At 53.8% G+C, this 25,252-nt stretch overlaps 2 protein-coding genes across 8 annotated transcripts in view; one reads left to right on the forward strand and one right to left on the reverse strand.

Moving 5' to 3' along the window:
• MYO9A (myosin IXA) overlaps positions 1-17,503 on the forward strand; it is a 192,414-nt gene extending 174,911 nt beyond the window's left edge. For all 7 annotated transcript variants that reach the window (XM_062583530.1, XM_062583529.1, XM_062583531.1 and 4 more), the window contains 14 exons: positions 158-387; positions 887-1,003; positions 1,704-1,892; positions 3,596-3,643; positions 4,246-4,357; positions 5,218-5,279; positions 8,308-8,500; positions 8,934-9,062; positions 9,693-9,798; positions 10,005-10,136; positions 11,503-11,626; positions 15,648-15,850; positions 16,461-16,603; positions 17,076-17,503. In XM_062583530.1, coding sequence (XP_062439514.1) covers positions 158-387; positions 887-1,003; positions 1,704-1,892; positions 3,596-3,643; positions 4,246-4,357; positions 5,218-5,279; positions 8,308-8,500; positions 8,934-9,062; positions 9,693-9,798; positions 10,005-10,136; positions 11,503-11,626; positions 15,648-15,850; positions 16,461-16,603; positions 17,076-17,503 — 2,216 coding nt within the window. The remainder of the gene's footprint in view (positions 1-157; positions 388-886; positions 1,004-1,703; positions 1,893-3,595; positions 3,644-4,245; positions 4,358-5,217; positions 5,280-8,307; positions 8,501-8,933; positions 9,063-9,692; positions 9,799-10,004; positions 10,137-11,502; positions 11,627-15,647; positions 15,851-16,460; positions 16,604-17,075) is intronic.
• A 3,742-nt stretch (positions 17,504-21,245) lies between these two features.
• NR2E3 (nuclear receptor subfamily 2 group E member 3) lies at positions 21,246-24,908 on the reverse strand. Its single transcript, XM_062583810.1, has 8 exons — positions 24,851-24,908; positions 23,732-23,882; positions 22,848-22,951; positions 22,504-22,749; positions 22,240-22,421; positions 21,662-21,902; positions 21,472-21,577; positions 21,246-21,378 (listed from the first exon to the last, which is right to left on the reverse strand). The coding sequence occupies exons 1-8, from the start codon at positions 24,906-24,908 to the stop codon at positions 21,246-21,248; spliced, it is 1,221 nt and encodes a 406-aa protein (XP_062439794.1).
• Between the last annotated feature and the right edge of the window lie 344 nt (positions 24,909-25,252).

Here is a 25,252-nt window from a genome sequence, read left to right on the forward strand (position 1 = left end):
TGATCTCACGTAATGCATGAGATGCTGAGAAACAAAACACACTGCAGACCTTTAATGAAGTTAGAGGCAAACAAATGTTGCTGCAGCGTATCTGAGCAGCCAGAGAAAAAGATAACTAACCCCCACTTCATTATCTCTTCACCTTCTTAATTATCAGCTGTAGAGTTGGGTCCTCACCATCTGACACCCCCGCGGAGTCCAGAGCTGTCGGGACTCTACCGGAAAGAATTTAAGGAGAACAAAGAGCCGTCTCCCAAAGTGAAGCGCAAGCGCAGTGTCAAGATCAGCAATGTGGCTCTGGAGCCCGTGCAGTGGCAGAACGACTCGCTGCAGATCATAACCAGCGCTAGCGACTTGAAAAGCATGGACGAGTTTCTCCTGAAAAAGGTAAAGCCTGTCATTACCACTCCAGCTAAATCGTGAGAGATGACAAAGAGCAGACAGAGGGAGCAAAGCAGTATTTTATTTTCTTTTTTTATGGGCAGCAATAGCAATATTAATAATCTAGCTATAGGGGAAAGCTTTGGTTACAGTCATCAGACTGCCAAGCGTGTGTAGCATGGCATCACGCACCAGGGCAGGAGCAGGAGGAAAGGTGGGCATGCTGGGTGCGTGTAACACAGTCGTTTTGCACTGACACAGCAGCTTTAGTACTTGCATTGCTCTGAGCTGCGCCCAGTCACAACCAAGTGACCCAGGAGGCTAGGAAAGGAAGACTCCAGGGCAGTGCTCAAGTTTCGAAGTGCTAAGTTTGCACACAGTAGAAACTGCCTTGTAATAATGCAGTGGAGACTACTCTGCTTGAGTTCACAGATGACACCAACCTTTTACAGTGCTCTGTCTCAACACAAGTCGTATTAGTGTATAAAACGCTTTGGTTTCCCAGATGAACGAACTGGATAACGAGGACAGTAAGAAGGACACTTTGGTGGATGTCGTGTTCAAAAAAGCACTGAAGGAATTCCGGCAAAACATCTTCAGCTTTTACTCCTCAGCATTAGCGGTAAGTGACAGCAGAGCAAATGGGACCTTCATCATTCAGAAGAAATGAGGTGCGCTGAGTTCTTGTAGTGCTACGAAGGTGCCAGCCCTTTCATTCCTGGTCTGCTTAGCCCAAATGAAAGGTGCTCCTCCTCTGTATTCAGTTTCATAGCGTAATTTCAGACTAACGCTTCCTCATTAGCCAGCCCTCAGCAGCATGCTTGGAGTGGAGGTTTCTAGTCTCCTACTTACAGCTTGCTCCCAGTCCAGTGGGAGATGACAGTGAATTAGTAAACTCCTATTTGTCACCCAAAGCATCTGGAAAGCTTTTTGCTAGATTTGGGGGTTGGGACTTCTGAGAAATATTGAGCTGTGCTTTTCTGCCACTTCTGAATCTTCACAGCGATCACTGAGCCAGACCATGTTAGTGCCAAGATTGTATGAAAAGTTCCCTCTATGATGTTACGCAAGCTGACATTTAATGTAGCTGGTGGCAGCTCTCCAGATTTGTGTCCCACTGCTCCATATACAAAGAAGCTCCCTGACAATGGTTGTGAAACAGCTCTGTATTAGATGATTCCTTTTTCCTCCTTTAAATCATACTTGTGCTTTTCCAAAGCGATTGGACTTTGGCCAGTCGTGCTAAAACAGTTGTTCAGACCAGAAAGGGCAATCTGGTATTTATAAAAATCTGTTTTCTTTTTGCTTCTATTTGTTTAAAGGTGGATGATGGGAAAAGCATCCGGTATAAGGACCTGTATGCCTTGTTTGAGCAGATTTTGGAGAAGACCATGAGGCTTGAACAAAGAGACTGGAGTGAGTCTCCAGTTAAAGTCTGGGTCAATACCTTCAAAGTCTTTCTGGATGAATATATGATAGAGTACAAGCCCCTGGACTACACTGCAGTGAAGGTAATTGTCACTTTTTTCTTAGCCCACTGAAGATTTGTAAACTGTCTTTCTGCAGAGTGGTGTTCTGCGTAGACGTGCATGAACTGTGGAGACTACTGTCTTCTCTTCTGCTTAGTCCCTGACCACCAAAAAGAGGTTACATCATTTCGCTTAGTGGGGCTGCTAGTGCTTTGTCCAGGCAACTCTTCTTGCTCCCTCACTCATCTAGCAAGGGGGTCACTGATGCGATATGGCCCTGGGCTGTCTTGCCGAGAGCCTCTGTGGGATTCGCTGAGGATCCCCTTGCTGAAGCTGTCCTGGCAGCACTTCTTTCAGCAATCATGATGCAGAGGTGAGTTCATCTACAGACTGTAGCAACTCTTGGGTGGAAGCACTTAGAAAGCGGTAGGGGAGACTTCGGGGATGAAGTTCAAATGCGACTTTCAGGTGCTTGTGTGGTTCTCCGCACCGAGCATGTCTGCATGGACATGGCTTGTGACTTTATGAGAGACTTTGGAGGGGAAAAAAACTGAGCACTGAGTTGTAGAGAGAGAGTCACCTGTGCTCAACACGTCCTAAGGATCGAGGTGGACAGCATATGCCGGCACATGAGGCATGATTCCCTGGTTGTGGGCTTAGCAAACCTGAGTTCATTTCTGGGCTGAGCAGGGCCCTAGACCACTGCCAATGTGTGGAGAGTGTCTCCAGGGCAAAACAGCAACACCGGACAGTTGGAAAGGCTCTTCCTGGTGATCTTTCTTCCTCACATGTTTGAGGGATGAGAAAAAGCAGTTGTTTAGGACTCTGAGAGCATGTTCAGATGCCTTGTCCAATCAGCATATTGCCTTTATAAGAGATGCATATTTTTTTCCTAGTCTCTTGACTACTTCCTCGAGGAGGGTGTCCTGCCGTATCAGGTTTGGTTGCAGGAGAAGGGGACAAAGCTGGGCAGTGACTGTCCTCAGGGTCAAGGTAGTCATTAGAGCAGTCAGACCTGGCAGTGTGCCTATACTGCCTTTCACAAACAGGAGCTCCTCACTTTCTTCTCCATATTTTCTGCAAGAACAACCACTGGATCTTAGGCTAGGCTTAGAAGACAGTGTTTATTGTACCACGGGGGAGAGCAAATACCCCATCCTCTAGCTCTCTAGGTCGGTAATCTTGGGATCAGCTGATCATCAGCTCCAGCTACAGTGCTGTGCCAGGTACTCCTTTGGCATCTTGCCTGAGATCAGAGAGCTTTAGGCCACTGAAGCTGGGCTTGGAGCCAGACCAACAGTTAATGCCAGCTCAGAGATGAAGATTGTGACTGTTGCCCTAGGGATTTTTGAAAATGAGATGTTTGATAGGCATAGAAGCCAAGCTTACGCTATTTTAGCTTTGACTGCTATTTTAGCTATGGCTGCTAGTCAAAAGATGCAGATATCCTTGAGAGCTAGACAAATTTGAGGAGAAGCGACCAATCTGTGGCAGGTATGACCTGGGCTGCCCAACGCTGAAGTTGCAGGGCTTGCTGGGACCAGAGCCAACACCTCTATGGGAGGAGGCTGATCTCCACTGGTGTCTGGACAGCTTCTTCCTGTCCTCGGTGCTCTCTGGAGTGATTGTCCTGAGGCTACAGGTGGGGATGGAAGGAGAAAAAAGAAGGTTAGGTATGAGTCCTCTGTGGGTCTTGCCTGTTGAAATTGTTCATAAATACACTTTATATCTCCGTTTAATATTAGGTGCCAAAAACAGAGAGAAAAAAGAGAAGAAAAAAAGAAGCAGATGTGGTGAGTTGAACACTTCAGGCATGTGTGTTAATGAATGTCCTTGTGGCCAGAATTAAACTGATAAGAGACTTGCTAATAATCTGTCTGATGGTGAGATCTGAATGCTGCACCATGAACATGCAGCCACGAAAGAACATGCAACAAACACGGGCAAGATGGTTTGCTTTGCTTGTGAACAGCCGTATCCAAAATGACGGGCTCTAAGTTAGCGGTTATTCCCTAAAAACACGCTCTGTATGCTGATGCCTTCGTGGCTTTGAACGTGATGGTCTGGCTGCACGTGTTTGCTTTTGACAGTGTTTAAATCAGATTGCCAGATAGTGGGAGGGAAAATGAGGGGAAGGAGCACTTTAGTTCTTACACTTTTTCTCTAAGCCTCCACTACTGGCTGCTGTCAGTGAGGACAGGTTTGGACTAAACACCCGTCTGGGCTGGTAATCGGTCTGAAAAGGAAATGCATGTAGCAAATTTGCTCTAAATAAAAGCCCACGTTGCCAAGAAAGGAGGCTGTCAGAAAGCTGGCCTTGTTCATCAACCTATTTTGCAGCAGGCTGTGCTCCTTTTACTCACCGCTGACTCCCACCCCTTGCGTTTTGTCCTAGGTGGAAGAGCACAACGGGCACATTTTCAAGGCCACCCAGTACAGCATCCCCACCTACTGTGAATATTGTTCCTCCTTGATCTGGATAATGGACAGGGCTTCTGTTTGTAAATGTAAGCATGGTCTGTTTGACTTTCTGCATGCTCGTTTTCCTCAGCGATGGCTTCTAGGTGCTGAAAGATATTCGCTACAGTTTCCTACCATGCCACACTCACAAACACCTTGCATTTTTCACAAGAGGATAGCTTTTGGGTCATCTTAAGGGCTTCTGAAGTCAACCAGTAAGTTCATCACACAGCAGTCCGTACAGTAGGTTTGCCTCTGTGCTTGGAAGCTTTGCATTACCAATCTTGTCCCTTGGCTAGACGCTGGTTGAGTAACACTTCAGTTGTGCTTTCAGATAGCTGATAAGGAGAGTTGGTGAGGCAGGAGTGGCAAATGTGTCCTGCAGCTCCAGGCTGTACAATTTTTGTGGGTCTTGCGACCGTGATACGTTCCTTTGGCTTAGACCATTTGATTTCAGAGCATTTGAGGAGATTGGAAAAACGGAGGAGGGACCAGGAGAGGTTGATCTATTTTTTTTCGATTTTTCCAGTGTTTCTTTGATTAAGTTGAAAATGCCAACCTTCTGGTATTTACAGCTCATATCCAATGCAGGAAGTGTAAAAATTAGGTGCTATTTCCATCCTCTTTGAGCATATCCATGTCTAATAGCTCAGAGTGACTCATGTATTATTTTCTGAGTTCATGCGTCAGATTTTTTTTTTTAACGTTACAGAGACTTATATATGGTGCCTTTAAAATTAAAGGGTTCACTCTTCTGTTGTTTGAGCAGATCTAATATAGGCTTACCCCCTGATAAATGCAAATTCTATGTGCCTTTGACCTGCTCGTCCTGAGAGGAGCAAATTAATTTGCATTTGGGCAGAGGCCTGGTGTTTTGAATTGCTAAATACTTTTCTCATTGTTACAGTGTGTAAATATGCTTGTCACAAGAAGTGCTGTCTTAAAACCACGACCAAGTGCTCCAAAAAGGTAAGTTTCTCTCCTTGCTTTTATTGTCTTTCAGACTGTGATCCTAGTCTTACAGAGGCCTTTAAAGAACATATACCGAAAGAACATGTACCCAAATTCATACAATGCTGGCAATAATCCTTCAAGCGGGCGGTTGGAGTAGAGACCTCCAGAAGTCTCTTCCAACCAACACTTCTGTGATTACATGTATTTTGGTCGTAACACAGTGACGCATTGATGTATATCTGCCTTGTCGCGTGGTACCTATTGCACTGATGTTTCCTGCCTTACAACTACATTGAACGGAGCTATAACCTCATTTTATAGTTCCAAGGACTTCAAAGTTAAATACGGCTGTTGTCAGAAGGTAACGTTTTTGATCAGCATCTGTGCCGTGTGGAGAACTTAGGGTGCCCACGGCATGTCATGCAGTTCGATGATCTGCGTTACTGCAGCTTTTTTGGCTCCTATGGGGTTTTTATGGTTTTTTTAGAGGCGAAAGGAATCCGCACACTTCTGTGGCATTCTTGCAACTCGCCGCCAGGAGTAGAGTCCACTGCGGCATGTTCAGTCCTAGGGTTTTGCGAGCCCAGAGCCTCTGTTCCCGCCCTCGCTTGCAAAAACGATGGCGGCTCCTCTTAACCCTGCTGGTCTCCGATCACCTCAAACAGAGGCGACAGCACGGCTGGGTGGGTGGCAGCAGAGTGAGAGTGGGCGAAGGGTGCGAGAGGACTCAGCAGTGCTCATTAGAGGTGAATTAAGAATTGTTTGCCAGTTTTAAGCATATAGATGACAGTGAATGAATGCAGCAGGTTGTCCTAGGTAACAGTGAATCATCCAGCTTTTTTTTTTCTTCCAGTCATTTATTTTGTGCTGCTTTTGCTCAAAAAAGCATTCTGCAGCCAGGATAATAATGTGCATAAAACTTTATCGGCTCCCCAGGAGGTATCTTGGGTGTACAGCTCCTATAAAGCCACATGATTATATTTTTCCCAACAGATGATCTGTCCTCTCTTTTGGATATTTGAATATGCTTGCTCTGACAATATTTCTACAGTGCTTTTTCCTTTCCTGACAGTCTACCTATTGCATCTTTGCAAAGTAGTTGGGAATGGGTTTTCTTGAGTTTTTGCTCTACAAACATGAAACATTTCACGAGCTGTCTGATTTTTTTTTTCAAAGAACATCGTCTTGCTTCACGTACTTTTAAACGTTTTGCGTGTGTGATTTGAGACCTAAACAACTGTGCTTCCTGTTCGCGGGGAGGAGACCTTAGGGCTTTATTAAATGCCGCTATCTGTGTAGGAAAACAAGAAGTTTGTCCTAATGATCTTGGGTCTGCAGTCTAAGCCTGCCGCCTTGGCTGCTGTTCAATGACGCACATCCAGCAATATAAGAAACAGGAAGGGAATTCAGGCCAGGGAACGTTTTGCTGGAATAGAATAATTACCTGATGTAGATTCATTAATTAAATGTCAAGAAAGAGATATTGGTGTATTTCTTTGTTGATCTTTTGATCCTTTTTTTGTTACCCTCCATGAGAAATGAAAACTAAAACCAAATACAACTCTAAATAGTTGCTTGGAGATGCTCAGCGCATTCTTATTCTTTGGAGTTTTTCCACACAAGAAAAGTTGTTGTGCTGTAAACAAGGAAATGAATTTATGGCTTCTCCACATGAGCTTTCCACACGGGCGGTTTGAGGTCCTTCTGTAGGAAGGTTTTGGCTTGTCTGTATTTGATGGATGAATGTTTTTAGGGTTGTTCTGAGAGGCAGAGTGCTGCAGACTGTGTTATGCTTTAGGAAGATCTTTATTTTCAGGCTACAGTCAATGTTGTACCTACTTTTTAACTTTGTCTCCGAACGGATCTGTTTCTTCAGATTTCTGGTGGGTTGAGAGAACACCAACCTCATCTTGGTGGCTGCAGAATTGCCTTCACCCTCACCTTTCTGAGTGCCTTGATGCCAGTATCTGTGGCCTCTGTTTATTTGAGTGAAACAACATGCAATTTTTGTGGCATTGTATTTGATGATAGTTTTTGCAGCCAAACAGGTCCTGCACTAAACGGTTAAGAGATGGTTGAACAGTAGATCATGAATTTGAACTAACAGCTGTAACCAGAAGTTACCAAAGCTGCTTCCCAGTGTGTTTTTTGCATAGAGCACTAAGCAGTATGAAAATCTTGCTAGATCTTTCGTGGTGATATAGTTTCCTTTGGTGAAAGGATGACCTTGAATGAGAGACACAAGATGGAAGAATGCTCATAAGCAGAGCTTTGACCTGTTGCTTGTCCACCACCACCTTGCTCATTCCTGGAATGGTATAAGGGCTGCTCCAGGACCCCTTAGCTGGGGCTGAGCAGTGCATTTCAAATTCGCTGAATGTCAAATCTCCAGTGAGCATTTACAATCAGCGAAAGGGCTTTCCTGGTGGATGCAGATTTCTTTTTCTTCCTTGCTCTTCTTTTGGCACTGTGTTTTCAACAGATCTTTTGTAGCTGCCAATGCCACGAGTTGATCTAGGTACCTGAGACTCAAGTTTACCCATTCTGTTTCATGCATCATCTTCAGGCATTGAAAACGTTTCTGGTGACTGTGGCAGAGCGGTGGGAGGTGTAGTAGCACCCTCAGCCTTGTTGCCTGGCTGCATTGGCTCTCCAGGGCTGAGAATACTGTAAACACAGTGCTTTGGTTAAAGAAAACCTGAACTTTCACGACTTGACACATGCCTGGAGACTGCTTTTCTGACACAGCTCAGTAGCAAGTCTGGACTGTGCTCGTTTGGGTTGCTGTTGGCATGGAGTGGATGTGGTGACAGCCCTGCAAAATGTCAAGCTGAGGTTAAGCCTTCAGGGCTATCTTGGCTTCCTCTGCTTATGGTTTTATTAGCTTGACTTGCAGATAACCTGGGTCAGCTGAAACACTCTGCAGTTTGAATGGCAGACTGCTCCGAGCATGGTGCAGTGCTGGGCCAGAGTTGCTTTCAGCCCTTTTTAAGGAATTTCAAGCAATCTTGCCCTTTCCATTTCTTTTTTTTTCCCCCATCAGTACGATCCTGAGCTTTCGTCTCGGCAGTTTGGCGTGGAGCTCTCACGGCTGACCAGTGAAGAGCGAGCGGTGCCGGTGCTGGTAGAGAAGCTTATCAACTACATTGAAATGCATGGGCTGTACACAGAGGGCATCTACAGAAAATCGGGGTCCACCAACAAGATTAAGGAGCTGCGGCAAGGGCTCGATACAGGTAAAGAAAGAAAAAATAAAAATAAAACCAAAACAGATGGGGACAAAATCTGCACAGCAGCTAGGTTTGCTGTAAGGAGCTCAGAAGGGTTCAATGGGGCAAAAGAAATGAGCTCTACTCAACTAACTACTCCTCAAACTGATACTAGCAAAAAAAAAAAAAACAAAAAATCTCAATTCCCACATAAAGCCACTTGGCCTGGGAAACGTGCTGCTTGTAGTGACCAAGATTTTAAAGTGTGAAGCTGAAATCAGATGCCAGACTTCCTGCACCTGAATGCAATGTGATTTTTGGGGCGTCACTTCAACATTTTTCTATTTTAGAGGAGTATTTTGTACATACGCTGGCTTCAGTTGCAGTCTTGTGTTGATCACATGGTTTTGGTTGTTTTGCTTCCTTTCTCCTCATCCTGCTGCGAAACCCTGACGAGCAGACATCGACAACGTGAATTTAGACGACTACAACATTCACGTCATTGCCAGTGTGTTCAAGCAGTGGCTCAGAGATTTACCCAACCCTCTCATGACCTTCGAACTGTACGAGGAGTTTCTGCGAGCTATGGGTAAGGAACGTCCTTTGCTGTTGAAGTCCTTGGCTGAGGGAGGTTATGGCTACTCTGAGCACCTCTCTCCTTATTTAACAGTTGGAGCCAGCTCAGCTGATTTTGCCCCATCTTATTTGCCTAGCTCCCCGGGAGCCACATAAAATTTTTGGCCACCGTTGTTATGCAAAGCATCATGCAGACCATGTTACGCAGAGCAACGTGCATCTGGTGGCACACGTTTCCATCCCAGTTCAGCAGAGGTTTCAGCCCTAACAGGCAGCCAGATGATTTCTCTTCTAAGCAGAAGTATTAAGAACATAATTCTTGCTTTCAATGCAAGGAACGGGTATAAATATGATTTTTTTTTTAATTGTGTCCTGAGGGTATTTTTCAGCTGCCAGCTGTAGTTGATGAGCCTTTAAAAAAAATCATTGTGTTTAGTAGTGTCTGTGAGTATGCCAAGTGTGAGGAGGACAGTCAGAGCGTGTTTGCAGAAGTGTGCGAGGGAGAAGAGCTGCTTTCTTAGTCCGTACATGTTAGCCGTGTGCCTGGCTGCGCTTTACTCGTCATGAAGAGCTGCCTCCGCAAAGCTGCGGTGGCAGAGGGGACTCGGCAGAAACTCTGACGGCAGCGGTGTGTTTTCTCCAGGCCTTCAGGAGAGAAAAGAGACTGTCCGGGGAGTGTATTCGGTCATCGACCAGCTGTCCCGCACCCATCTCAGCACGCTGGAGCGCCTCATCTTCCATCTCGTGAGGTATGGCCGGCCGGAGCCAGCCTTCCCGGGACTGCCGGCGCTCTTCCTCGCCAGGGGCCAACCGCAGGCGCTTGGGCTCACAAGGGGCAGCCGCTTCCTCGCTGGAACCCTGCGAGGTTTCCAGAGCTTTTCTCTCCCAGAGGGAAGTGAATTGAAACTGCGTTCTTTGTTAATCTTTCTTATCTCTATATTTATTTTGCTTCTAGGATTGCCCTCCAGGAAGAGACCAATCGAATGTCGGCTAATGCCTTGGCGATTGTGTTTGCTCCTTGTATCCTCCGCTGTCCTGATACGACAGACCCGCTGCAGAGCGTTCAGGACATCAGCAAAACAACCACGTAAGAACATGGTGTTGTCGTGAAATAATCTAGTTCCTTGTTCTCACAAAATGTCGCTAACCGTTAGTCTGGTCAAACGGCTCCAGCAAAGGGAGCTTTAATATATTTAGCATGAAAACATTGTCCTGTTTTGCATATTAAGTGGGTCTTAATGAAGTATTTCATATTCCCTCAGTTCTTGAGAGGTTGTTAAACAAGGATTGTGAAGTGACTGAGAATCTACATGAGCAGAGCAGCTTGCACTCCAGAGTTTGATTACAAGGTTTTGGCACCCCTTGTGTCCGGCAGATCTTAGCAGGAGATCGTGGAGCTTCTGCTGATGTAGCTTTACAATTAGTCCCATTTATGGAAAATAGATCCTTATTGTTACTTAATTTGGGGTTTTGAGGAGATGATGTGCTTCATTGGTGGTTAGCAACATTAATATTGCATACTTAGATTTCTTTAAGGTATTTGATACAATCCCAAACATTTTACAAAGAAAGAGGAAAGCATTTAACACAGATTCAGTCTGGCACATACTAAATGGATTAAAAAGTGGATAATTGAGACAGCTAAGATGAATTGTGGTAGGAGATCATCCAGGAAGGGATGCTATACTGGTGTCTTGTAAGAGATTGCCTCCAAGAGATGTGTTAAAGTTGTTGAAGACCCAAAAGTGCTTGGAGACCCACACAGTAGGAGCCACATTAGTACTGTACATTTGTATGCGAGAATCACATGGAGCCCTTCTGTGCTCGTTATGATGCAGGAGATGAGACTTGCTCACAGAGGTCCTTTTTGGCCTTAAATGCCAAAAATATTCCATATTCCTGTGTTGAGTTAGTGTGACTCAATCTTCTAAACTAGTCATTGCGAGAGATTTCTCCTGTAACCTCTCTTAGACTTCAGCTACAGCACATCCTCTAATTTTATTACCTTAAGAGGATTTTTTTTTCCCCAAACACAATCCTGATAGTATTAAAAAGCCAATGGAGACACCTAAATGAGGTTGTTGCTGTGTGACTGTCTCAGCTGAGTGCAAACAAATCAGGGAATGTGTACGTATGCTTCAGAACCAACCTGCCTTTCAGTTCGTGCTTCCCACTCCTTGTCCATGTCTCCCTTTCCAGAGGAGGAGTGTCTGCTGTAATCCTTGGGGGTCTTCAGCCTCAGTTCTCCAGTCTGAGTTCCTCAGTCCATTACCACTCCTTTTAGGGAATTTGCACTAGCTTTTGGTTTCCAGCCTCCAGAGCAGGACCTTCCAAGCTGGAAGAATTCTCTCCCTCCCTGTCTTTCATCTCTGGCATGGATGGGGACAGCTCAGATAAAAATCAAATTGTTTTCAACTCCAATTTTGTCTTTTTTCTTTTTTTCCTCCCCTCAGTTGCGTAGAATTAATCGTCATAGAGCAGATGAACAAATACAAGGCTCGTCTCAAGGACATCAACAGCCTGGAGTTTGCTGAGAACAAAGCAAAGAGCCGGCTGTCTTTGATCCGCAGATCAATGGTAAGTTGCTGGACAGCGTCGCAACTTGGTGGTGTTGTGCTGCCCCTGTCAGGAGAGCGTGGATCAGCTCTTCCTGCTGTTCTACGGGGGTTTTCTTCATCCTTGTAGATTAGTGTCATGTCCCCTTTTACAAGAGGATTTGCAGCAGAGGAGAATCAAGTATTCCCATGGTGTTTTTGTGGAATGGCTGCACGTGTTCAGCGCGTCTGTTGGGACCGAGGAGGACGTGTGTCTTCCTGCAGGGAAGGTCAGACCACTCTTTGGCTCTGACCAGCCACCTCTGTTCTCTCCTGTCCTCTCCTTTCACTCAGAGTAATCCTGCCTCATCCTCTCCTGCTTATTTCAGCCTCCCTAACCTTTGCACCTCCCAAACCACCTTACCCAGGACAACACAGAGCCTGATCCTCAGCCCTGTGACGGCTCCCTGCGTTTTCAGAGAATTACGAAAAAGCAGAGTCCAACAAAGGAGATGGCAGTGGTCTCTCAGGAGTCAGACGAGGCACTGTAGAAACGTAGTCACTGGAGCTTAGAGGCTCGTATTTACAGTTCTGGGCTTTATTTTGCAAATCTGAGCAAATTGGCCCCGGGTTGAACTAACACTTTTCTGCCCCACTTATGAGCAGCTCCATCTGTAACCTGCAGCACTCTGCCCAAAAAGGGTCACCTCCCTGCCGCACTGCCTTTGGGGGAGCCCCGAACCATCTCATTGAGCTGCCATGCTTCCGGGGATGGGGGCTGGCGAACGAGAGGCGGCGTTGGGGCTGGGCACTCCCCTGCCGCGAGCCCAGCACGCAAACGGGCTGCGGGCGTACGCTGCGTTTGGCTTGCCGGCTTGCGGAAAAGGGCTCGACTGCTCCCAGCGCCGTCAGCCCCGGCCCGTTCCACTAAGGAGCAGGGCGGCCTCTTCGTTCGGAAAGGCCCGCTGTTGCCCGCGTGGCATGTTGGGCCGGGTGGGCCCGCTTTGGGGACTGCAGGCAACGCTTAATCCAAGCTTCTGGAGTTACTTTGCCAAGCTTGGGGCTCAGCCGTGCCTTGGCGCTGAGGCAGCAGCAAGCGGTCGCGGCAAGAGATGACGGCAAAGGAGAACGGTTCTTTGGAAGGGGCGATGGCATGTGCACTCTAACCTTCTGCTTTCCTTTTCATGTCCTCTCTAATCCAGAAACCTGTACTAATTGCAGTTAGATTTATGAGCATAACCCGCAATTCAATCCCGGTATGTATTAACTGCATCGCGCTCTGTGCCCGCCGCATCCCTCCATTGTGTGTGACCTCCGCTCATTCCAGCCCCGTGCCACCGGCCATTGTCCGTGACGTTGCCCGTCTTGTCCCCGTGCAGGTGCCTCTCCTCCGACTGACTGTTTCTCCCTCAGGTCCCCGCTGTACACCGAGGAGTAGGAATTTGTGCCGGACGGCACAGACACGGGGCCGCAGGCTGCTCTACATGCAGCTCCTTCTCGCAGCGGGGCAACAGCCCCGGCGCTGGACGTCCCAGCTTTTGGCCGGCGAGGCCGCCTGGTCGTAGCAGAGCTCTTGCCTTAGTCTAGAATCTTGCCTCGGTCGACTCTGCCCTTCCTCTCATGTCTTTTTGCATTGCCCCTCTCTCCCTCGTAGCTTCAAAGTTTCCCTTTCTTCCCCCGTTCTGTGCTTCCCTCCTTTTTGCTTTCCTTGACTCATCCCTTCCTGTTTCTCCCCGATTTCTGCTGTCTTTCCCTGCTAGCGCTGCTACCTCGGATGCATTTAGACGCAGACTAAATGCAGAGCCGTGGGGCTCTGCAAGTGGCTCGAGCTCCCCGCAGCAGCACCTACCCTGCGCCGGGGCGGCAGCGCAACAGCGCGGGTGCGATGGATGAGGAAGGGCCATCTTCGGCACAAGTAGGTTAACGGGCAGCAGCAGTTTCGGCCCACAGCACGTCTGCCCTCCCGCTCACGTCCTGCGGTGCCAAGGACTCGGAGGCGGATAAGATCAGAATTGGAGCTGTGCTGCCGTCCCTGTGCTCAGCAATCCCCGGTGCCGTTTTGCATGCACGCTGGCTCAGGGGCTTTTGGAACGCGCCCCAGGCACAGTAAAATATGCTGAGAAGGTGCTGTCTTATTTGCCTTTCTTCTCTGGGGCCCACATGGTCCGGTGCCAATCAGGTCACACTGGTCCTGAGCATAGACGTTTCTGCGCTACTGGAGAAAGGTCTCCAAAGCGTGATATTGAAAGATGAAGAGGTAAAATGAAGCAAATCTTGCATTTCCTTGGTCAGCATTGAGCAGCAGCGTTCGTCCCAGGGTGGAGGACGAATTGGGTGCAGTAGTGCTGAGAAGGCAGCAAGTCCTGCAGATCTGAGCGTTGCCTCACGCTTGAGTTGTGTGCCACAGGCATCCAGGTAGGGATGTCAAAATGCGTGTTCCCGTTTGAAGAAAGATCCCCGGCCATGTTCCCGAGAGCTTTTTTTGCTTTCAAAGCAGGACGGGGAGGCTCCTTTTCCGTGACAAGCTGTGCTGCGGGCATGCGGCTTGTGAGAAGGACCAAGCAGTGTCCTGACTGCAAGGTTTAAATAGCTCTGTATGGAGAAAAGCTGAAGGTCCAAAGAGCTCTTTAATGTAGGCATGAGACAGTAACTGTAAGTCAGATCCGGGGACTTTGAATTAGGAACCAAATTGATGTTTTAACAAAGATGGCGACTTTGTGATGGGGGGAAGACGACCGATCGTTTTTCCATGTTGCTAAGTTAAATCTCCCGACTTGATGAAAGGCACAAAAAGTAACATTAATACTTCTTGCGTTATGCCCGACTGCTGCAGATGATCTTAGTTTGTGGCTGTCTCATATGTAAGACGAGATCAGCGTAGGTAATGGGATAGTATGCAAGTTACTGTTACCCCGTGGGTCCACAGAGGCCCTTGCAGTGTTTGGGAAATACTAAACTTGGTTAAGGGACAGGCTTTCGAAAGGGCAACTGGAAGATTAAATCAAATCAAGTCAAATTCCTTCATATTTGCAGGAGTCCGAGAGCGCGTACATAGTTATTGCAGCTTAGCACCTGCGTGGTAGCCAACTCCTCTCGTGGGGATCCAGGCCCCGGTGATGGTCACTAGCATTTGCGCTGTGAAGTCACTTGAGCTTTTGAAAGCTCCTTCCAGATCTCGCACGAAGGGAGTAAACCTCCTGCATGTGCCGTACTTGGGCGACTGTCTTAGGTCCAAACGCTAGATGCCGCGGACTGTTCTCTCTGCTTGCATCCCAGCAGGACGGTGATGCAGCCTGCTGGAGTTCATGCGTTTGATTCGAGTCTTGTATTTCTGAAGGACGCTGAAAGCTGTTTCCCTTGAGCATTTGTTTCTGCTTCTCTCCGACTGGTCCTCGCCGGGTTTGCTCGAGTGGCGCTCCAGCCTGCTGTGTCCTGTTTCCCACGCGGTTAGGCATGTGCTTGAACAGACCCTCACGTGTCCTTGGACTCCGGGCCAAAAAGCGCAGCCCTAATGTACCTGGCTTTCCAATTTGCCTGCCTGTCCAGTCTCCTGATGCCACCTGGCTAGGGCGGGAACGGCGCTGGCCTCCCATGGGCGCTCGTGTGCAGCCAGGGCCCTCCCGTGAGCGCGGTGTGCATGCAGAGGGTTGCTCCTTGCGGAGAGCCGGGCCGGTTAGCACCGTGCATGCCAAGCGTTTTGTCCGTGCCCTTTTCATGCAGAGCCAGCGGTGCCGCCGAGCGGGCTGAGCTTCCCATCTGGTGCTCTGGGCTGGCAAAACACATCCTGTTGTGTCTTTGAAGTCTAAGCTGCATGTAGCTGTCCACATTGGCTTCATCTTCATCTTCTGGAGTGTAGTGAGACTGTTTCTAGTATGTTCCCCAAACCTGGTGTGAAATTTGGAGTGTCCGGAGTGCAAACGCACAAAGTGTCCTAAGGAACGGTGGCAGAGGTTGTCTTCACCGCTCCTTGGGAGTGGAGTACACTGTCATCACCTGAGATGGATTGTGCAGTACCTGGCAGGCTTGCAAAGTAACAGTTCCTTGACACCAATGTCTGTCTTCAGGGCAAAGGACGCATACGGCGCGGCACCTACCCCAGCCCCACGTCTCCGGTCGCAGTACGCTTACCCTCGGTGTCAGACATCCCCGAGGAGACCATGAGCAGCGAAGAGGCCATGGAGATGGATGTCACGGAGCAGCAGCAAGCAGCCATGCAGCAGGAGGAGAGGGTGCTGACCGAACAGATTGAAAGCTTGCAGAAGGAGAAGTGAGTCGCAGAGAGCAGAGGGTGGAAGGAGCCGGTATAACCAGGCGAGACGGGGCTGCCCCTCCGAGCTTGAATTCAGATCCTCCCCGCGCCGTGTTGATACCAGAATTGCTCCCACATTACCGTCTGCCGGGGGACGCACCGTCCTCTTGATAGGACTCCACAGAGCTGACGATAAACGCTGCGTCCATCCCTCCCGCAACAGCAGTAGACGCTGGCGTGTGCGTGGTGCAAAGGGCCTTCAGCAGCATCGAGGGGTGGCGCAGACGAAATAGTTGGTGGGGAGCAGGCCGAGGCCAAGCTCGGCCTTTCCTCCTACCCCCTGCACCAGCCGTGGAGCAGCTCGAGGGGCTGATGTCGAGCGTTGGGGCCGCTTTGGGGTGGGTTTTTTCAGCTGGGAAGCTCCCTGTTGCCGGACACAAGCCGTTTAAGAGAGCTCTCGGCTTTGGTGCCCCATATCTGTATGTGAACTTGGGTGTCATTTGAGCGTGGTCGAGTTTGGGTGCTCGCATGGATAGAGGACTCCATCCTGCGTCGTTCCATCACAAACGCGCATCCTCTTTTCCCCTCCTTTTCTCTCCCTTTGATCACCTGCGGTTTATCTTTGCAGGGAGGAGCTGACGTTCGAGATGCTAACGTTGGAGCCGCGGGCCTCCGACGACGAGACTCTGGAGTCCGAAGCCTCTATTGGCACCGCTGACAGCTCCGAAAATTTGAACTTTGACTCGGAAGGAGCGATCTCTGACCGTTCAGGTAAATCCAAGCGTTGCTCTAAGGTGATGTTTTGGATTAGCAATTGAGACGGCAGCGGGCTTCTCGCGCAAGACGCAGCGTTTCCTCTTCCTACCGTGGGCTCTGCGGTGTCTGTGCTGAGACGGCTCGCGTCTCCGGGCGGTGCTGCGCCACGGCTTCCCGCGGGAGTCGAAGCGCCCTTGGCAGGCCTTCTCCAGGAGGTGCGACCTAACGGAGGGCCCACAGCGGGTGGCAGGACCTGCCTCCCCAGCTAGTGGGGAGGGGAGCGTTGCTCCAGGTGCACCGCGTCCTGAGCACTCGCAGGGTGGCATTGCCATAACCAAGGGGGCTGCTGGCACGTGAATGCCGTCACACCAAGACAGAGGTGGGAACGTTTCACCTCTCTCTTTTTTTTTTTTTTTCTATCGTGGCTTAATCACATACACCCTGTGGGCGTGGGCGAGTGATTCTCCTGCCGTCCCTTCCTTCTCAGAGAGAAGTTCAGCGCTTGGTTCCCTGCGGCCCGTCAAGCCGGAGGCGCCGAGCCGGCTGCGGAGGCACCCGAGGAAGCAGCAGGACTCGGCAGAGGCGACCGACTCGGCCCTTTCCTCCTCGTCGCAGTCGTCCACCTCCTGCTTGCCCCACCTGCCCCGCAAGCGCTTCCAGATGTACTCCAAGTCGCCCTTCTACCGAGCTCCGGGCGAGCCGGCCGAGCCCAAGGGCGGCCTCGACGGGCCGCCGGCCGAGCGGCCCCAGTTCACCACCCGGGGAACCTTCAACGCCGAGAAAGGCAAGCAGAAGCTGAAGAACGTCAAGAGCTCCCCGGCGAGGGGCAGAGAGGCGCCCGAGGCGGGCGCCGCGGCCGAGCGCCCCGGCGCCCAGCAGCTGCTCCTCTTGGGCAGCAAGGAGTTCATGGTGTGAACCGGGGCGGAGGGGTGGGGGGGAAGCCGGGGGGGGCCGGGCTTCGGCCGCGCCGGAAAACAAGCGATGCCGTCTCGTGCCGCCGCCGGCAGCAGGGCACCGACTCGTCTTCAAAGCCCGCGGTGGCGTTGGTGGAGACACGACGGTTTCAGCGGTGGCCTTAAGCGGTTTTAACGTTTCGGGAGCGGAGCCCCGCGCCGGGGCCGGGGTGGGGGAGCGAGGCGGGCTCGCCGGCCACCTCCGGTTTCGGCATGCCGGCTGAGCGGAGGGCGCGGAGACGCCGCCGGGCCGCCGCCGCCATCACGGTGCAAGGAGCGGGGCCCGGCTTTGCCTTGCCGCTGGCTGGACTTGATTTGTGCTTTTTTTTTTCCTTTTTGCTTAATTTTTTATTTTTTTGCGCTGGCTTGAAGCATAAACTCTTCACGAGGAACCACAGCAGACGGAGCCCTTTCTCCCGAGCTATTTATGATGCACTGCCCGTTGGTTGCCAGGTGGAAATAGAAAGCTCTCACTTTCCACGTGAGCCGTCGGAGCCCATCTCGAAGCACCGTCGCCCGAGCCCGCAGCCGAAACAGCGGCTCGGTGTTTATTTGGGGGATTTTTGTTGATGCCGACGATCCGTCGGGGAAGAAAAGGGAAAAAGAAAAAAAAAGAAAAAGAAAAACCCCAAAATCGCCGCCGCTGCTTAGCCCGAAGCCAAACATTAGTGCCGAATTGCCGATGGAGCCGTAGCCCGTTCCCGTGTCGAGGTCCCAGCGCTCCGCGCGGGAGGAAGTTTTCTTTCCCTGCCGGAAACCCCCCCCCCCCGCGTGCGTGCGCGTCGCCGCTCCTGCCCGCGGCGCGTGGGAACGGCGACGCCTCCGGCACGCGTCGTCTCGCTTCCCGGGGCGCCGTGCAAGCAAAAAGGGTGGAAAAACATGAAGGGAATCTGCCAAAAGTCACTTTTTCCGACACGACCTAACCAACTTCTCTCCTCTGAGACCATCAGTATAATAATAATAATAATAATAATAATAATAATAATAATCAAGGACTACTTGAAGCTCTATTTGTTTATATTCTGGTTACTGAAGTTTGTTGCAAATATATTTTTTTATACTTTATCTCCCCCCCCCCCGACGGAGCGTTTTTGCCGGGGCAGAAGGCCGCCGGAGGAAAAGCGGGGGCGATGGCAGGGAAAAGCTGCGCGGCCGTTTCTCGAGCTTCAAGTGGCGGAGGGCTCGGCGAGCCCTTGGTGGCGGCGTGCAACTAATGAGCCCTGCTAGCTAACGACCTGGAGCTTAATTGCTCCCTGGCCCGGCATCTTCTTTTTTTTTTTTTCCCTTCCAGCCCCAGCTGCCTTTTTTTTATTTATTTTTTTTAAAATTCCTTGTATTTTTTTTGCTAGGATAAAAAGGCACCCGAAGGCGCGGGCGGAGCGGCGCTCTCTGCCGCGGCGCCCCGCGCGGTCCCGGCAAGGCCCCTCGGCGTTTCGGCACCGGCCCGAGGACCGTCGCGAAGGCGGGCGGCGGAAAGGTGCCCGGGTGATGGCTGAGGGCGCCCGGCCGGGCCCTAAGCGGCGCCTCCGCGTAGGGATCCTGCAGCGCCGCGGGGACCGTCGGCTCGGAGCCGAAGGGCGGCGGGGGGAAAACGGGGGATTTCGGCAAAGGCCGTTGCGAGCGGAGCTGCCGGAGGTGCCAGGCGCGAGGGAGCCCGGGAAGCAGCTCGAACCTCAGCACGAGCGCGGATTTACGGCACCCCGCTGCGTCCCGTCCTGCCGGGAAACCCGGATTTCTTCCCTGCTCATTTTCTTTCACCTTTTTTTTTCTTTCTTTCTTTCTTTTTTTTTTTTTAATATTTTCGTTTTTTCTTTTTTTTGAAGGAATTGCGAGGTGTGTGTGTGTTGGCAGGGTGGGGGGATCGGATGATTTTAGCAGGGCGACGTTGAGTTTCGGTCCCGTCCGTGGTGAGCCGGATGCCGGGCTGCTCCCCTCGGGCGGTAGGCGAGCGGTAGGGTTTTCGGAGACGATCCGCTCCTCGTACCAGGTGAATGTACTTACTACTGGAAAGGACATGGGCTGCGTATGGTTAATTATTATTTTTAATGGGAAATTTTTTTTAAGTAATTTATAAGTATGCTGAGTGTAAATTAAAAACAAAGTATGTATTGTAAGAGGATATATTATCCTGTGTCATACTCTCTATAAATTTTACCTGTTTAAAAAAAGGAAAAAAAAAGAAAAAAAGAATAAAAGCGTAATTATATAAAGGAGAATGATTTATCTCACCCCCTTGAGCCACGTGGGGGTGCAGTTACACAGCCAGCTGGCAAGCTGTAATGTCACGTCCGCAGGTTCTCTTTAATTTTTTTTTTTTTAATTAATGTTATTTTCTTTCCTTCTGGAATATGGCCGTCGTATGTACAAAGTGCAATCTGTGTAATATTTCTGGAGCATATACTGTATGGCTGTACAAAAGCGACTTTACGGGCTAATTAACCCCCGGCGTATTAAAGAGCCAAGCTGTCACGAGGAAGCGAGTGGCGCCGAGTGCTGTGTCTCGGGGAGCCCCCGGGGCCCTTCCTCGCCCCGCAGCTCGGCCGCCTCGTCCTCCCTCCTCTTCCTCCCTCGTCGGTCGCTGCCTCTGCGTTGCCTGCTCTGGTTGCTGCTTTTAGCTCTCCCTGAGCCCTGAAATGATGTTTTTCCTCTCCCTTCCTACAGCAGCCAGGATGTACGCCGATACGGGTGTAATCTAGCTGCGCCCGATGGCAGGGTGGGTGAAAGCAGGTGCTGAGCCATCACCGTGGCTTCAAGCCCCTTCCTGACCCCCCCCCCCCCACCACCACCACCTGCGCTGGATGTGCAGATGGACCTTTGCCAGGTAGAGCTTGTGGAGCATCTCAGCTCCCTTGCTGGTGGCCACCAGGAGGTGCAGCCTGGCCTGGTGGCAGCTCTGTGGTCCTAGGGCATCTCAGAGACCTGGCCGGTGCCCGTGGGTGAGCCGGCGCCTGCTGGGACCCTGCTCGGGGCCGGGGCTCCCTTGGGTGCCCTGCCAGCCCATCTTCCTCCTCCCCGCTGGCCGGAGGTGAGGCTCAGATCGACCGCAAGCGGCAGCCACCTCCAAAAGCCGCTTTACGGCGCGGACGGGGGGCCCCTCTCCGCCCGGCCCGCGGCGCGGGACTCCCTGCCCCGGGAGCGGGGCGCCGTGATCGTGGCCGCACGGGGCCCCCGGGCTCGGTGGTGGCAGCGGGCGGCGCTGGGTGCTGCTCCCACGGCGAAGGCGCTTTGGATGGGTGCGAGGGCGGGTGCCAGCATCACCCGGGGAGGCACCTGCCCAGCCACCGCCTCGGGGATGGGGAGTGGGCCACGGGGCACCTTCGAGCAGCCCAGAAACCACTTGGGATGGGCAGCACCCGCCGCGGCGAGGGGATGCAGGGGACGTGGTGCTGGCGCGGGGCCAGGACCCGGGGAAAAGGCCTCTCGGAGCAGGTACGGAGCAGCTCGGCCGTGGGCTCCCTCCGTTCCGCCTCCGTCGGCTCGCCGGCCCGCTTCCCGCGGGATCCCTCCCTCCCTCCGGCGCGGAGCGGCGGACACAGCGTTCCGTAACCCCGACGGCCTCGGCGAAAGCGGCGGCGGGACCAAATCTCCGGGGGGAGAAAGCCGGAACGCTACGCCGGGAAAGCCGGCTCGGCGCCGCAGCGCGGGAACGGCTCGCCGCGGCGCCGGAGGGAGCGTCCCGCGGGCGGCTCGGGCAGCGGCGCCGGTCAGTTCTTGAACATGTCGCAGAGCAGCTTCTCCATGGGGGTGTTGCCGATGGTCCGGCGGAAGAAGAGGAGCTCGACGCGCTCGGAGGAGATGAAGCGCAGGGCCGGCAGGAGCAGGAGCAGCTTCCCGAACCTGGGGAGGGCGAGCGGGACCCGTGGGTTTCCCCCGCGCTGCGGCAGGGCGGCCGGGTGGGGATGCGCGGCGCGGGGTGGCCGGCGGCGGTACCTGACGGGCTGCCCGGGGTAGTGGGTGCGGTTGTGCTGGCCCAGCATCACCTGCGACTGGTCCTGCAGGTTCTCCACCTGCTCGGGGTCCTTCAGGCCGCGGGTCTCTGCGGGCAGAGGAAAGGCGCTGGGGGCGGGGGGCGGTCGGGGGCCGGCGCGGGGCCACCCTTGGCCGAGGCCACCCGGCTCACCTGGCTTGAAGAGCACCACGGCCTTCATGCAGGCGAACTCGGTGGGGTCGACGGCCAGCGCCTTGAAGCGGGTGAGGGTCTCCTGCAGGACGCGGACGTCCACGGTGGCGGGCGCCAGCTTGCCGGGGGCGCCGGGGGCCAGCTCGGGCACGGCGAGCAGTGGGCAGCTCTCCAACGGCATGGACCACTGGATGGCACAGAGCAGGAACAGCTCGCTCCAGGCTTCCTCCAGCAGGATCACCTGTGGGGACGGTGTCAGCGCCGGCACGGGGGGGCTCCGGGACTCCCTTGCTGCCCGCTGACCCCCCCCTTCTCACTCCCCAGCTGTTTGGAGCACATCTGCTGGATGCTGTACCCCACTCGGAGCTTCCCCGCCTGCCCAGAGGGACATTTCCCAGGGGACACTGATGCCACCTCAGGGCCATGCCTATCTGACGAGCTGTGATGGCCAATGCCAAGGGGTGCCCTGACTCCCCGTTGCCTATTTTTCCCAAATCCCCTGGGATAACATCCCTCTCCTGTTATCCCGGGGGCCCCCATGGGTACCCATCACCCCGCGCCCATGGCCCTGCTCCCACCTGGTCGCGGAAGGGCAGGTTGGAGAAGACCGGGAGGTTCTTGGCCCACTTGACGGCCATGAAGAGGAGACGGGCTGAGGTCTCGTAGACGTTTTCAGGGCTGCCCGCAGGGTAGGGTGCCAGCTGGTACTCGCCGGTGGCCCGCTCAGGTTCGCTGCCTGTCACGTCAACGGTCTCATCAGCTGCGAGAAAGCCAACAGCCGGTCACCTGTAGTGCCACGGTGGCATCGTCCCCACCACCCACCACCAGGAGCAGCCACCCACCGTCCTCGGGCTCCAGCTTGGCGCAGGTTTCGGCTGTCATGAGGCTGGCCATGAAGCGGTGGTTGGTGGGCGGCGTGGGTGGCCGGGGCCCAGGGGCGCCGGTGACAGGGCCCCGGGGAGGCGGGCAGGGGGCCGGTGGGCCCTCGCGTGCGGTGGCCAGGTGCTCGGGTGGCAGCTCAGCGTCCAGCTCGATGCTGTCCAGGCGGACCTGGGCCGTGCTGCGGGGCTGCCGCTCGTTCTGCACGGCTGCGGGGGGACGTCGGGGACACTGTCAGCCACGGCGGAGGCGCGGGGCACCCCTGGCATCCCACCACCACCACCCCCCGCCGTCGCCCTACGCTCACCATCCTTGTTCATGCCAGCTTGCAGGCACTTCTTCAGCCTGCAGGCCTGGCACTGGTTGCGGTGAGCCTTGTCCACCGGGCACAGCCCCGTCCCCGCCTGGCACCTGCGGCGGAGGAGAGGTGGCACCCGGCTGGGCCGTGGGCTCAGCCCCAGGGTGGGTATGCTGTCCCCCATGGGTGCCCTGCCATGATGGGTGTCCTCTCTCCCACCAAGGATGCCCTGCCCCAACACATGCTCTACTTTGCACCCTGTCCTGTCCCCCTCCCCCCCGCCGCTGTGTGCCCTGCCCTGTCCCTCTTGGGGGTCCTGCCCCAACGAATGCCCTGTCTCCACGGTGCCCTGCTCTGACAGGTGCTGTCCCCGCTGTTGGGTGCCCTGCCCCACTGGGCGCCCTGCCCTGATGGGTACCTCTTCTCCCATAGGTGTCCTACCTGCCCTGCTGGGCACCCCATCCCTCCACTGGGGGCCGCATCCCCTATGGGTGCCCCACGCTGATGGGTACCCTCATGTATGTCCTCTCCACCATGGATGTTCTCTGCGCCTAGAGGTGTCCTGCTCCAACAAGTGCTGTGTTGGGTGCCCTGTCCCCATAAAGGTGCCCTGCCCCGCTGGGCACCCTATGCCCCATGGGTGTCCTGCCTCAATAAATGCCCTGTCCACAGGGGTACCCTGCCCCAGTGGGGACCGCATCACCCCCAGAGATACCCCATTGCCCAGTGAATGCTCTGCCCCACTGGGTCCCCTACCCTACTGGATGTCCTCTCCCCCCAATAGTTGCCCTGTTCCAAAAGCTCCCTGCCCCCCACCCCCCGGGCAGCTTGCCCCCCCAAGGGTGCCCTGTCCCCAGGGGTGCTCTGCCCCATGGGCTGCCCGCTGGCCCTACCTGTAGATGAGTTTCCTCCGCACGCTCCGCTTGAAGAAGCCGCTGCAGCCGTTGCAGGCGTAGATGCCGTAGTGCTTCCCGCTGCTGGTGTCCCCGCACACCTTGCACAGCAGCACGGGGCTCAGCGCCTTGCCGGGGGCCGGACTCAGCCCTGCGGGAGCAGAGCACCGATGCTCGGGGTGCCCGCCAAGGACCACGCTGTGGGGTGGGGGGGACAGGCGACCCTCCCCACCGCAGCCTTGGACCTAGGAGCACCCACTGCTCCCTCAGCATCCTGCTCATGGCCCCTGAGGCAATGCTGTCACCCAGCCCCCTTTGTGTTTGCCTGCACCCCAGGGTGACAAGCAGGGCCAGGAGCTGGCTCTGTGGGTGCCCTGGGGCCAGCAAGCACCTCGGGCATCCTGCAACAAACTACAGCTGTGGACCCAGGTGTCCTGGAGAAGGACCAGGGACTGTGGGCATCCCAGAGAAGGACTGCAGCCGGGGACTGCAAGTGTCCTGGAGAAGGGTTGTGGAAGGGGAACGTGGGTATCCCAGTGAAGCTCCGCAGCTGGGGACCCTGGTGTCCTGGTGAGGGGCTGTGGTTGGGGACCACAGCCATCCAGGCACAGGTCTGCATGCAGGGAGCACTGGTGTCCCGGAGAAGGGCTGCAGCCGTGAATCATGAGTATCCCAGAGAGGAGCTGCAGCTGGAGCCCACCTGCATCCCAGAGAAGTGCTATGGCCAGGGACTGTGGGCATCCTGGTGAGGTGCTGTGGCCAGAGACCATGGGCATCCTGGAGAAACACCATGGCCAGGGACCATGGGCATTCAGGAGAAGCACCATGGATGGGGCCAATGGGCATCTGAGAGAAGTGCCATGGCTGGGGACCACAGGCGTCCTGGAGAAGCACCGTGCATGGGGACTACGGGCATCCTGGAGAAGCACCATGGCCAGAGACCATGGGCATCCTGGAGAAATGCAGGCATTCTGGAGAAGGACCACAGCCAGGGACTGCAGGCATCCCGACGAGAGATCCCAGCTGGGGGACCACGGGCATCCCGGCGAGGCCCGCCGGCCGGGGACCGCGGCATGCCGGCGGAGGGGACGCTGGCCGCGGCGGGCGCCCGCTTCTTACCCGAGGGGCTGTCCTCCAGCCCGGCGCTCACCACGGACCCCGCTGGGGACACAGCCATGCCGGGCGCAGCGGCGCTCTCCCGCCTTCGCCGCTCCTCAGTCCATGAGCCGCCAGGGCTCGGCGCGGCGCCCGGAGCTGCGAGGCCGTGGGCGCGCCGGCGGGCTCTGCGGCGGTGTGCGCGCTCGCCTTGCTCTCTTCAAGGCAGAGCCGGGCAGATTAGCGCCGAGCGCTGTGTAAGCAGATGCCCGGTTGTCACCGTCTTAATCTTTAGTGGCGCCGCGAGGTGGATCAATCAGCCACGCGATGAAGAATTAAAAAGGTGCTGAGCCCCAGTGGCGAGCCCTGCCCGCGCCCGGCTCCCTGTAACCCTAAACCCCGCGACACCCAAGCCACCGGCGCACC

Source organism: Rhea pennata, chromosome 10 (genome assembly GCF_028389875.1).
Source record: "Rhea pennata isolate bPtePen1 chromosome 10, bPtePen1.pri, whole genome shotgun sequence".
NCBI classification, from domain to species: domain Eukaryota; kingdom Metazoa; phylum Chordata; class Aves; order Rheiformes; family Rheidae; genus Rhea; species Rhea pennata.

Excerpts from the sequence above, each read along its gene's own strand:
- NR2E3 (XM_062583810.1), bottom strand. The coding sequence starts at position 24,908 with ATGGCTGTGTCCCCAGCGGGGTCCGTGGTGAGCGCCGGGCTGGAGGAC. Across the intron at positions 22,952-23,731 it reads CGGAGGAAACTCATCTACAG|GTGCCAGGCGGGGACGGGGC; the intron begins GTAGGGCCAGCG and ends CCTCCGCCGCAG. Across the intron at positions 21,379-21,471 it reads TACCCCGGGCAGCCCGTCAG|GTTCGGGAAGCTGCTCCTGC; the intron begins GTACCGCCGCCG and ends CGCCCTCCCCAG.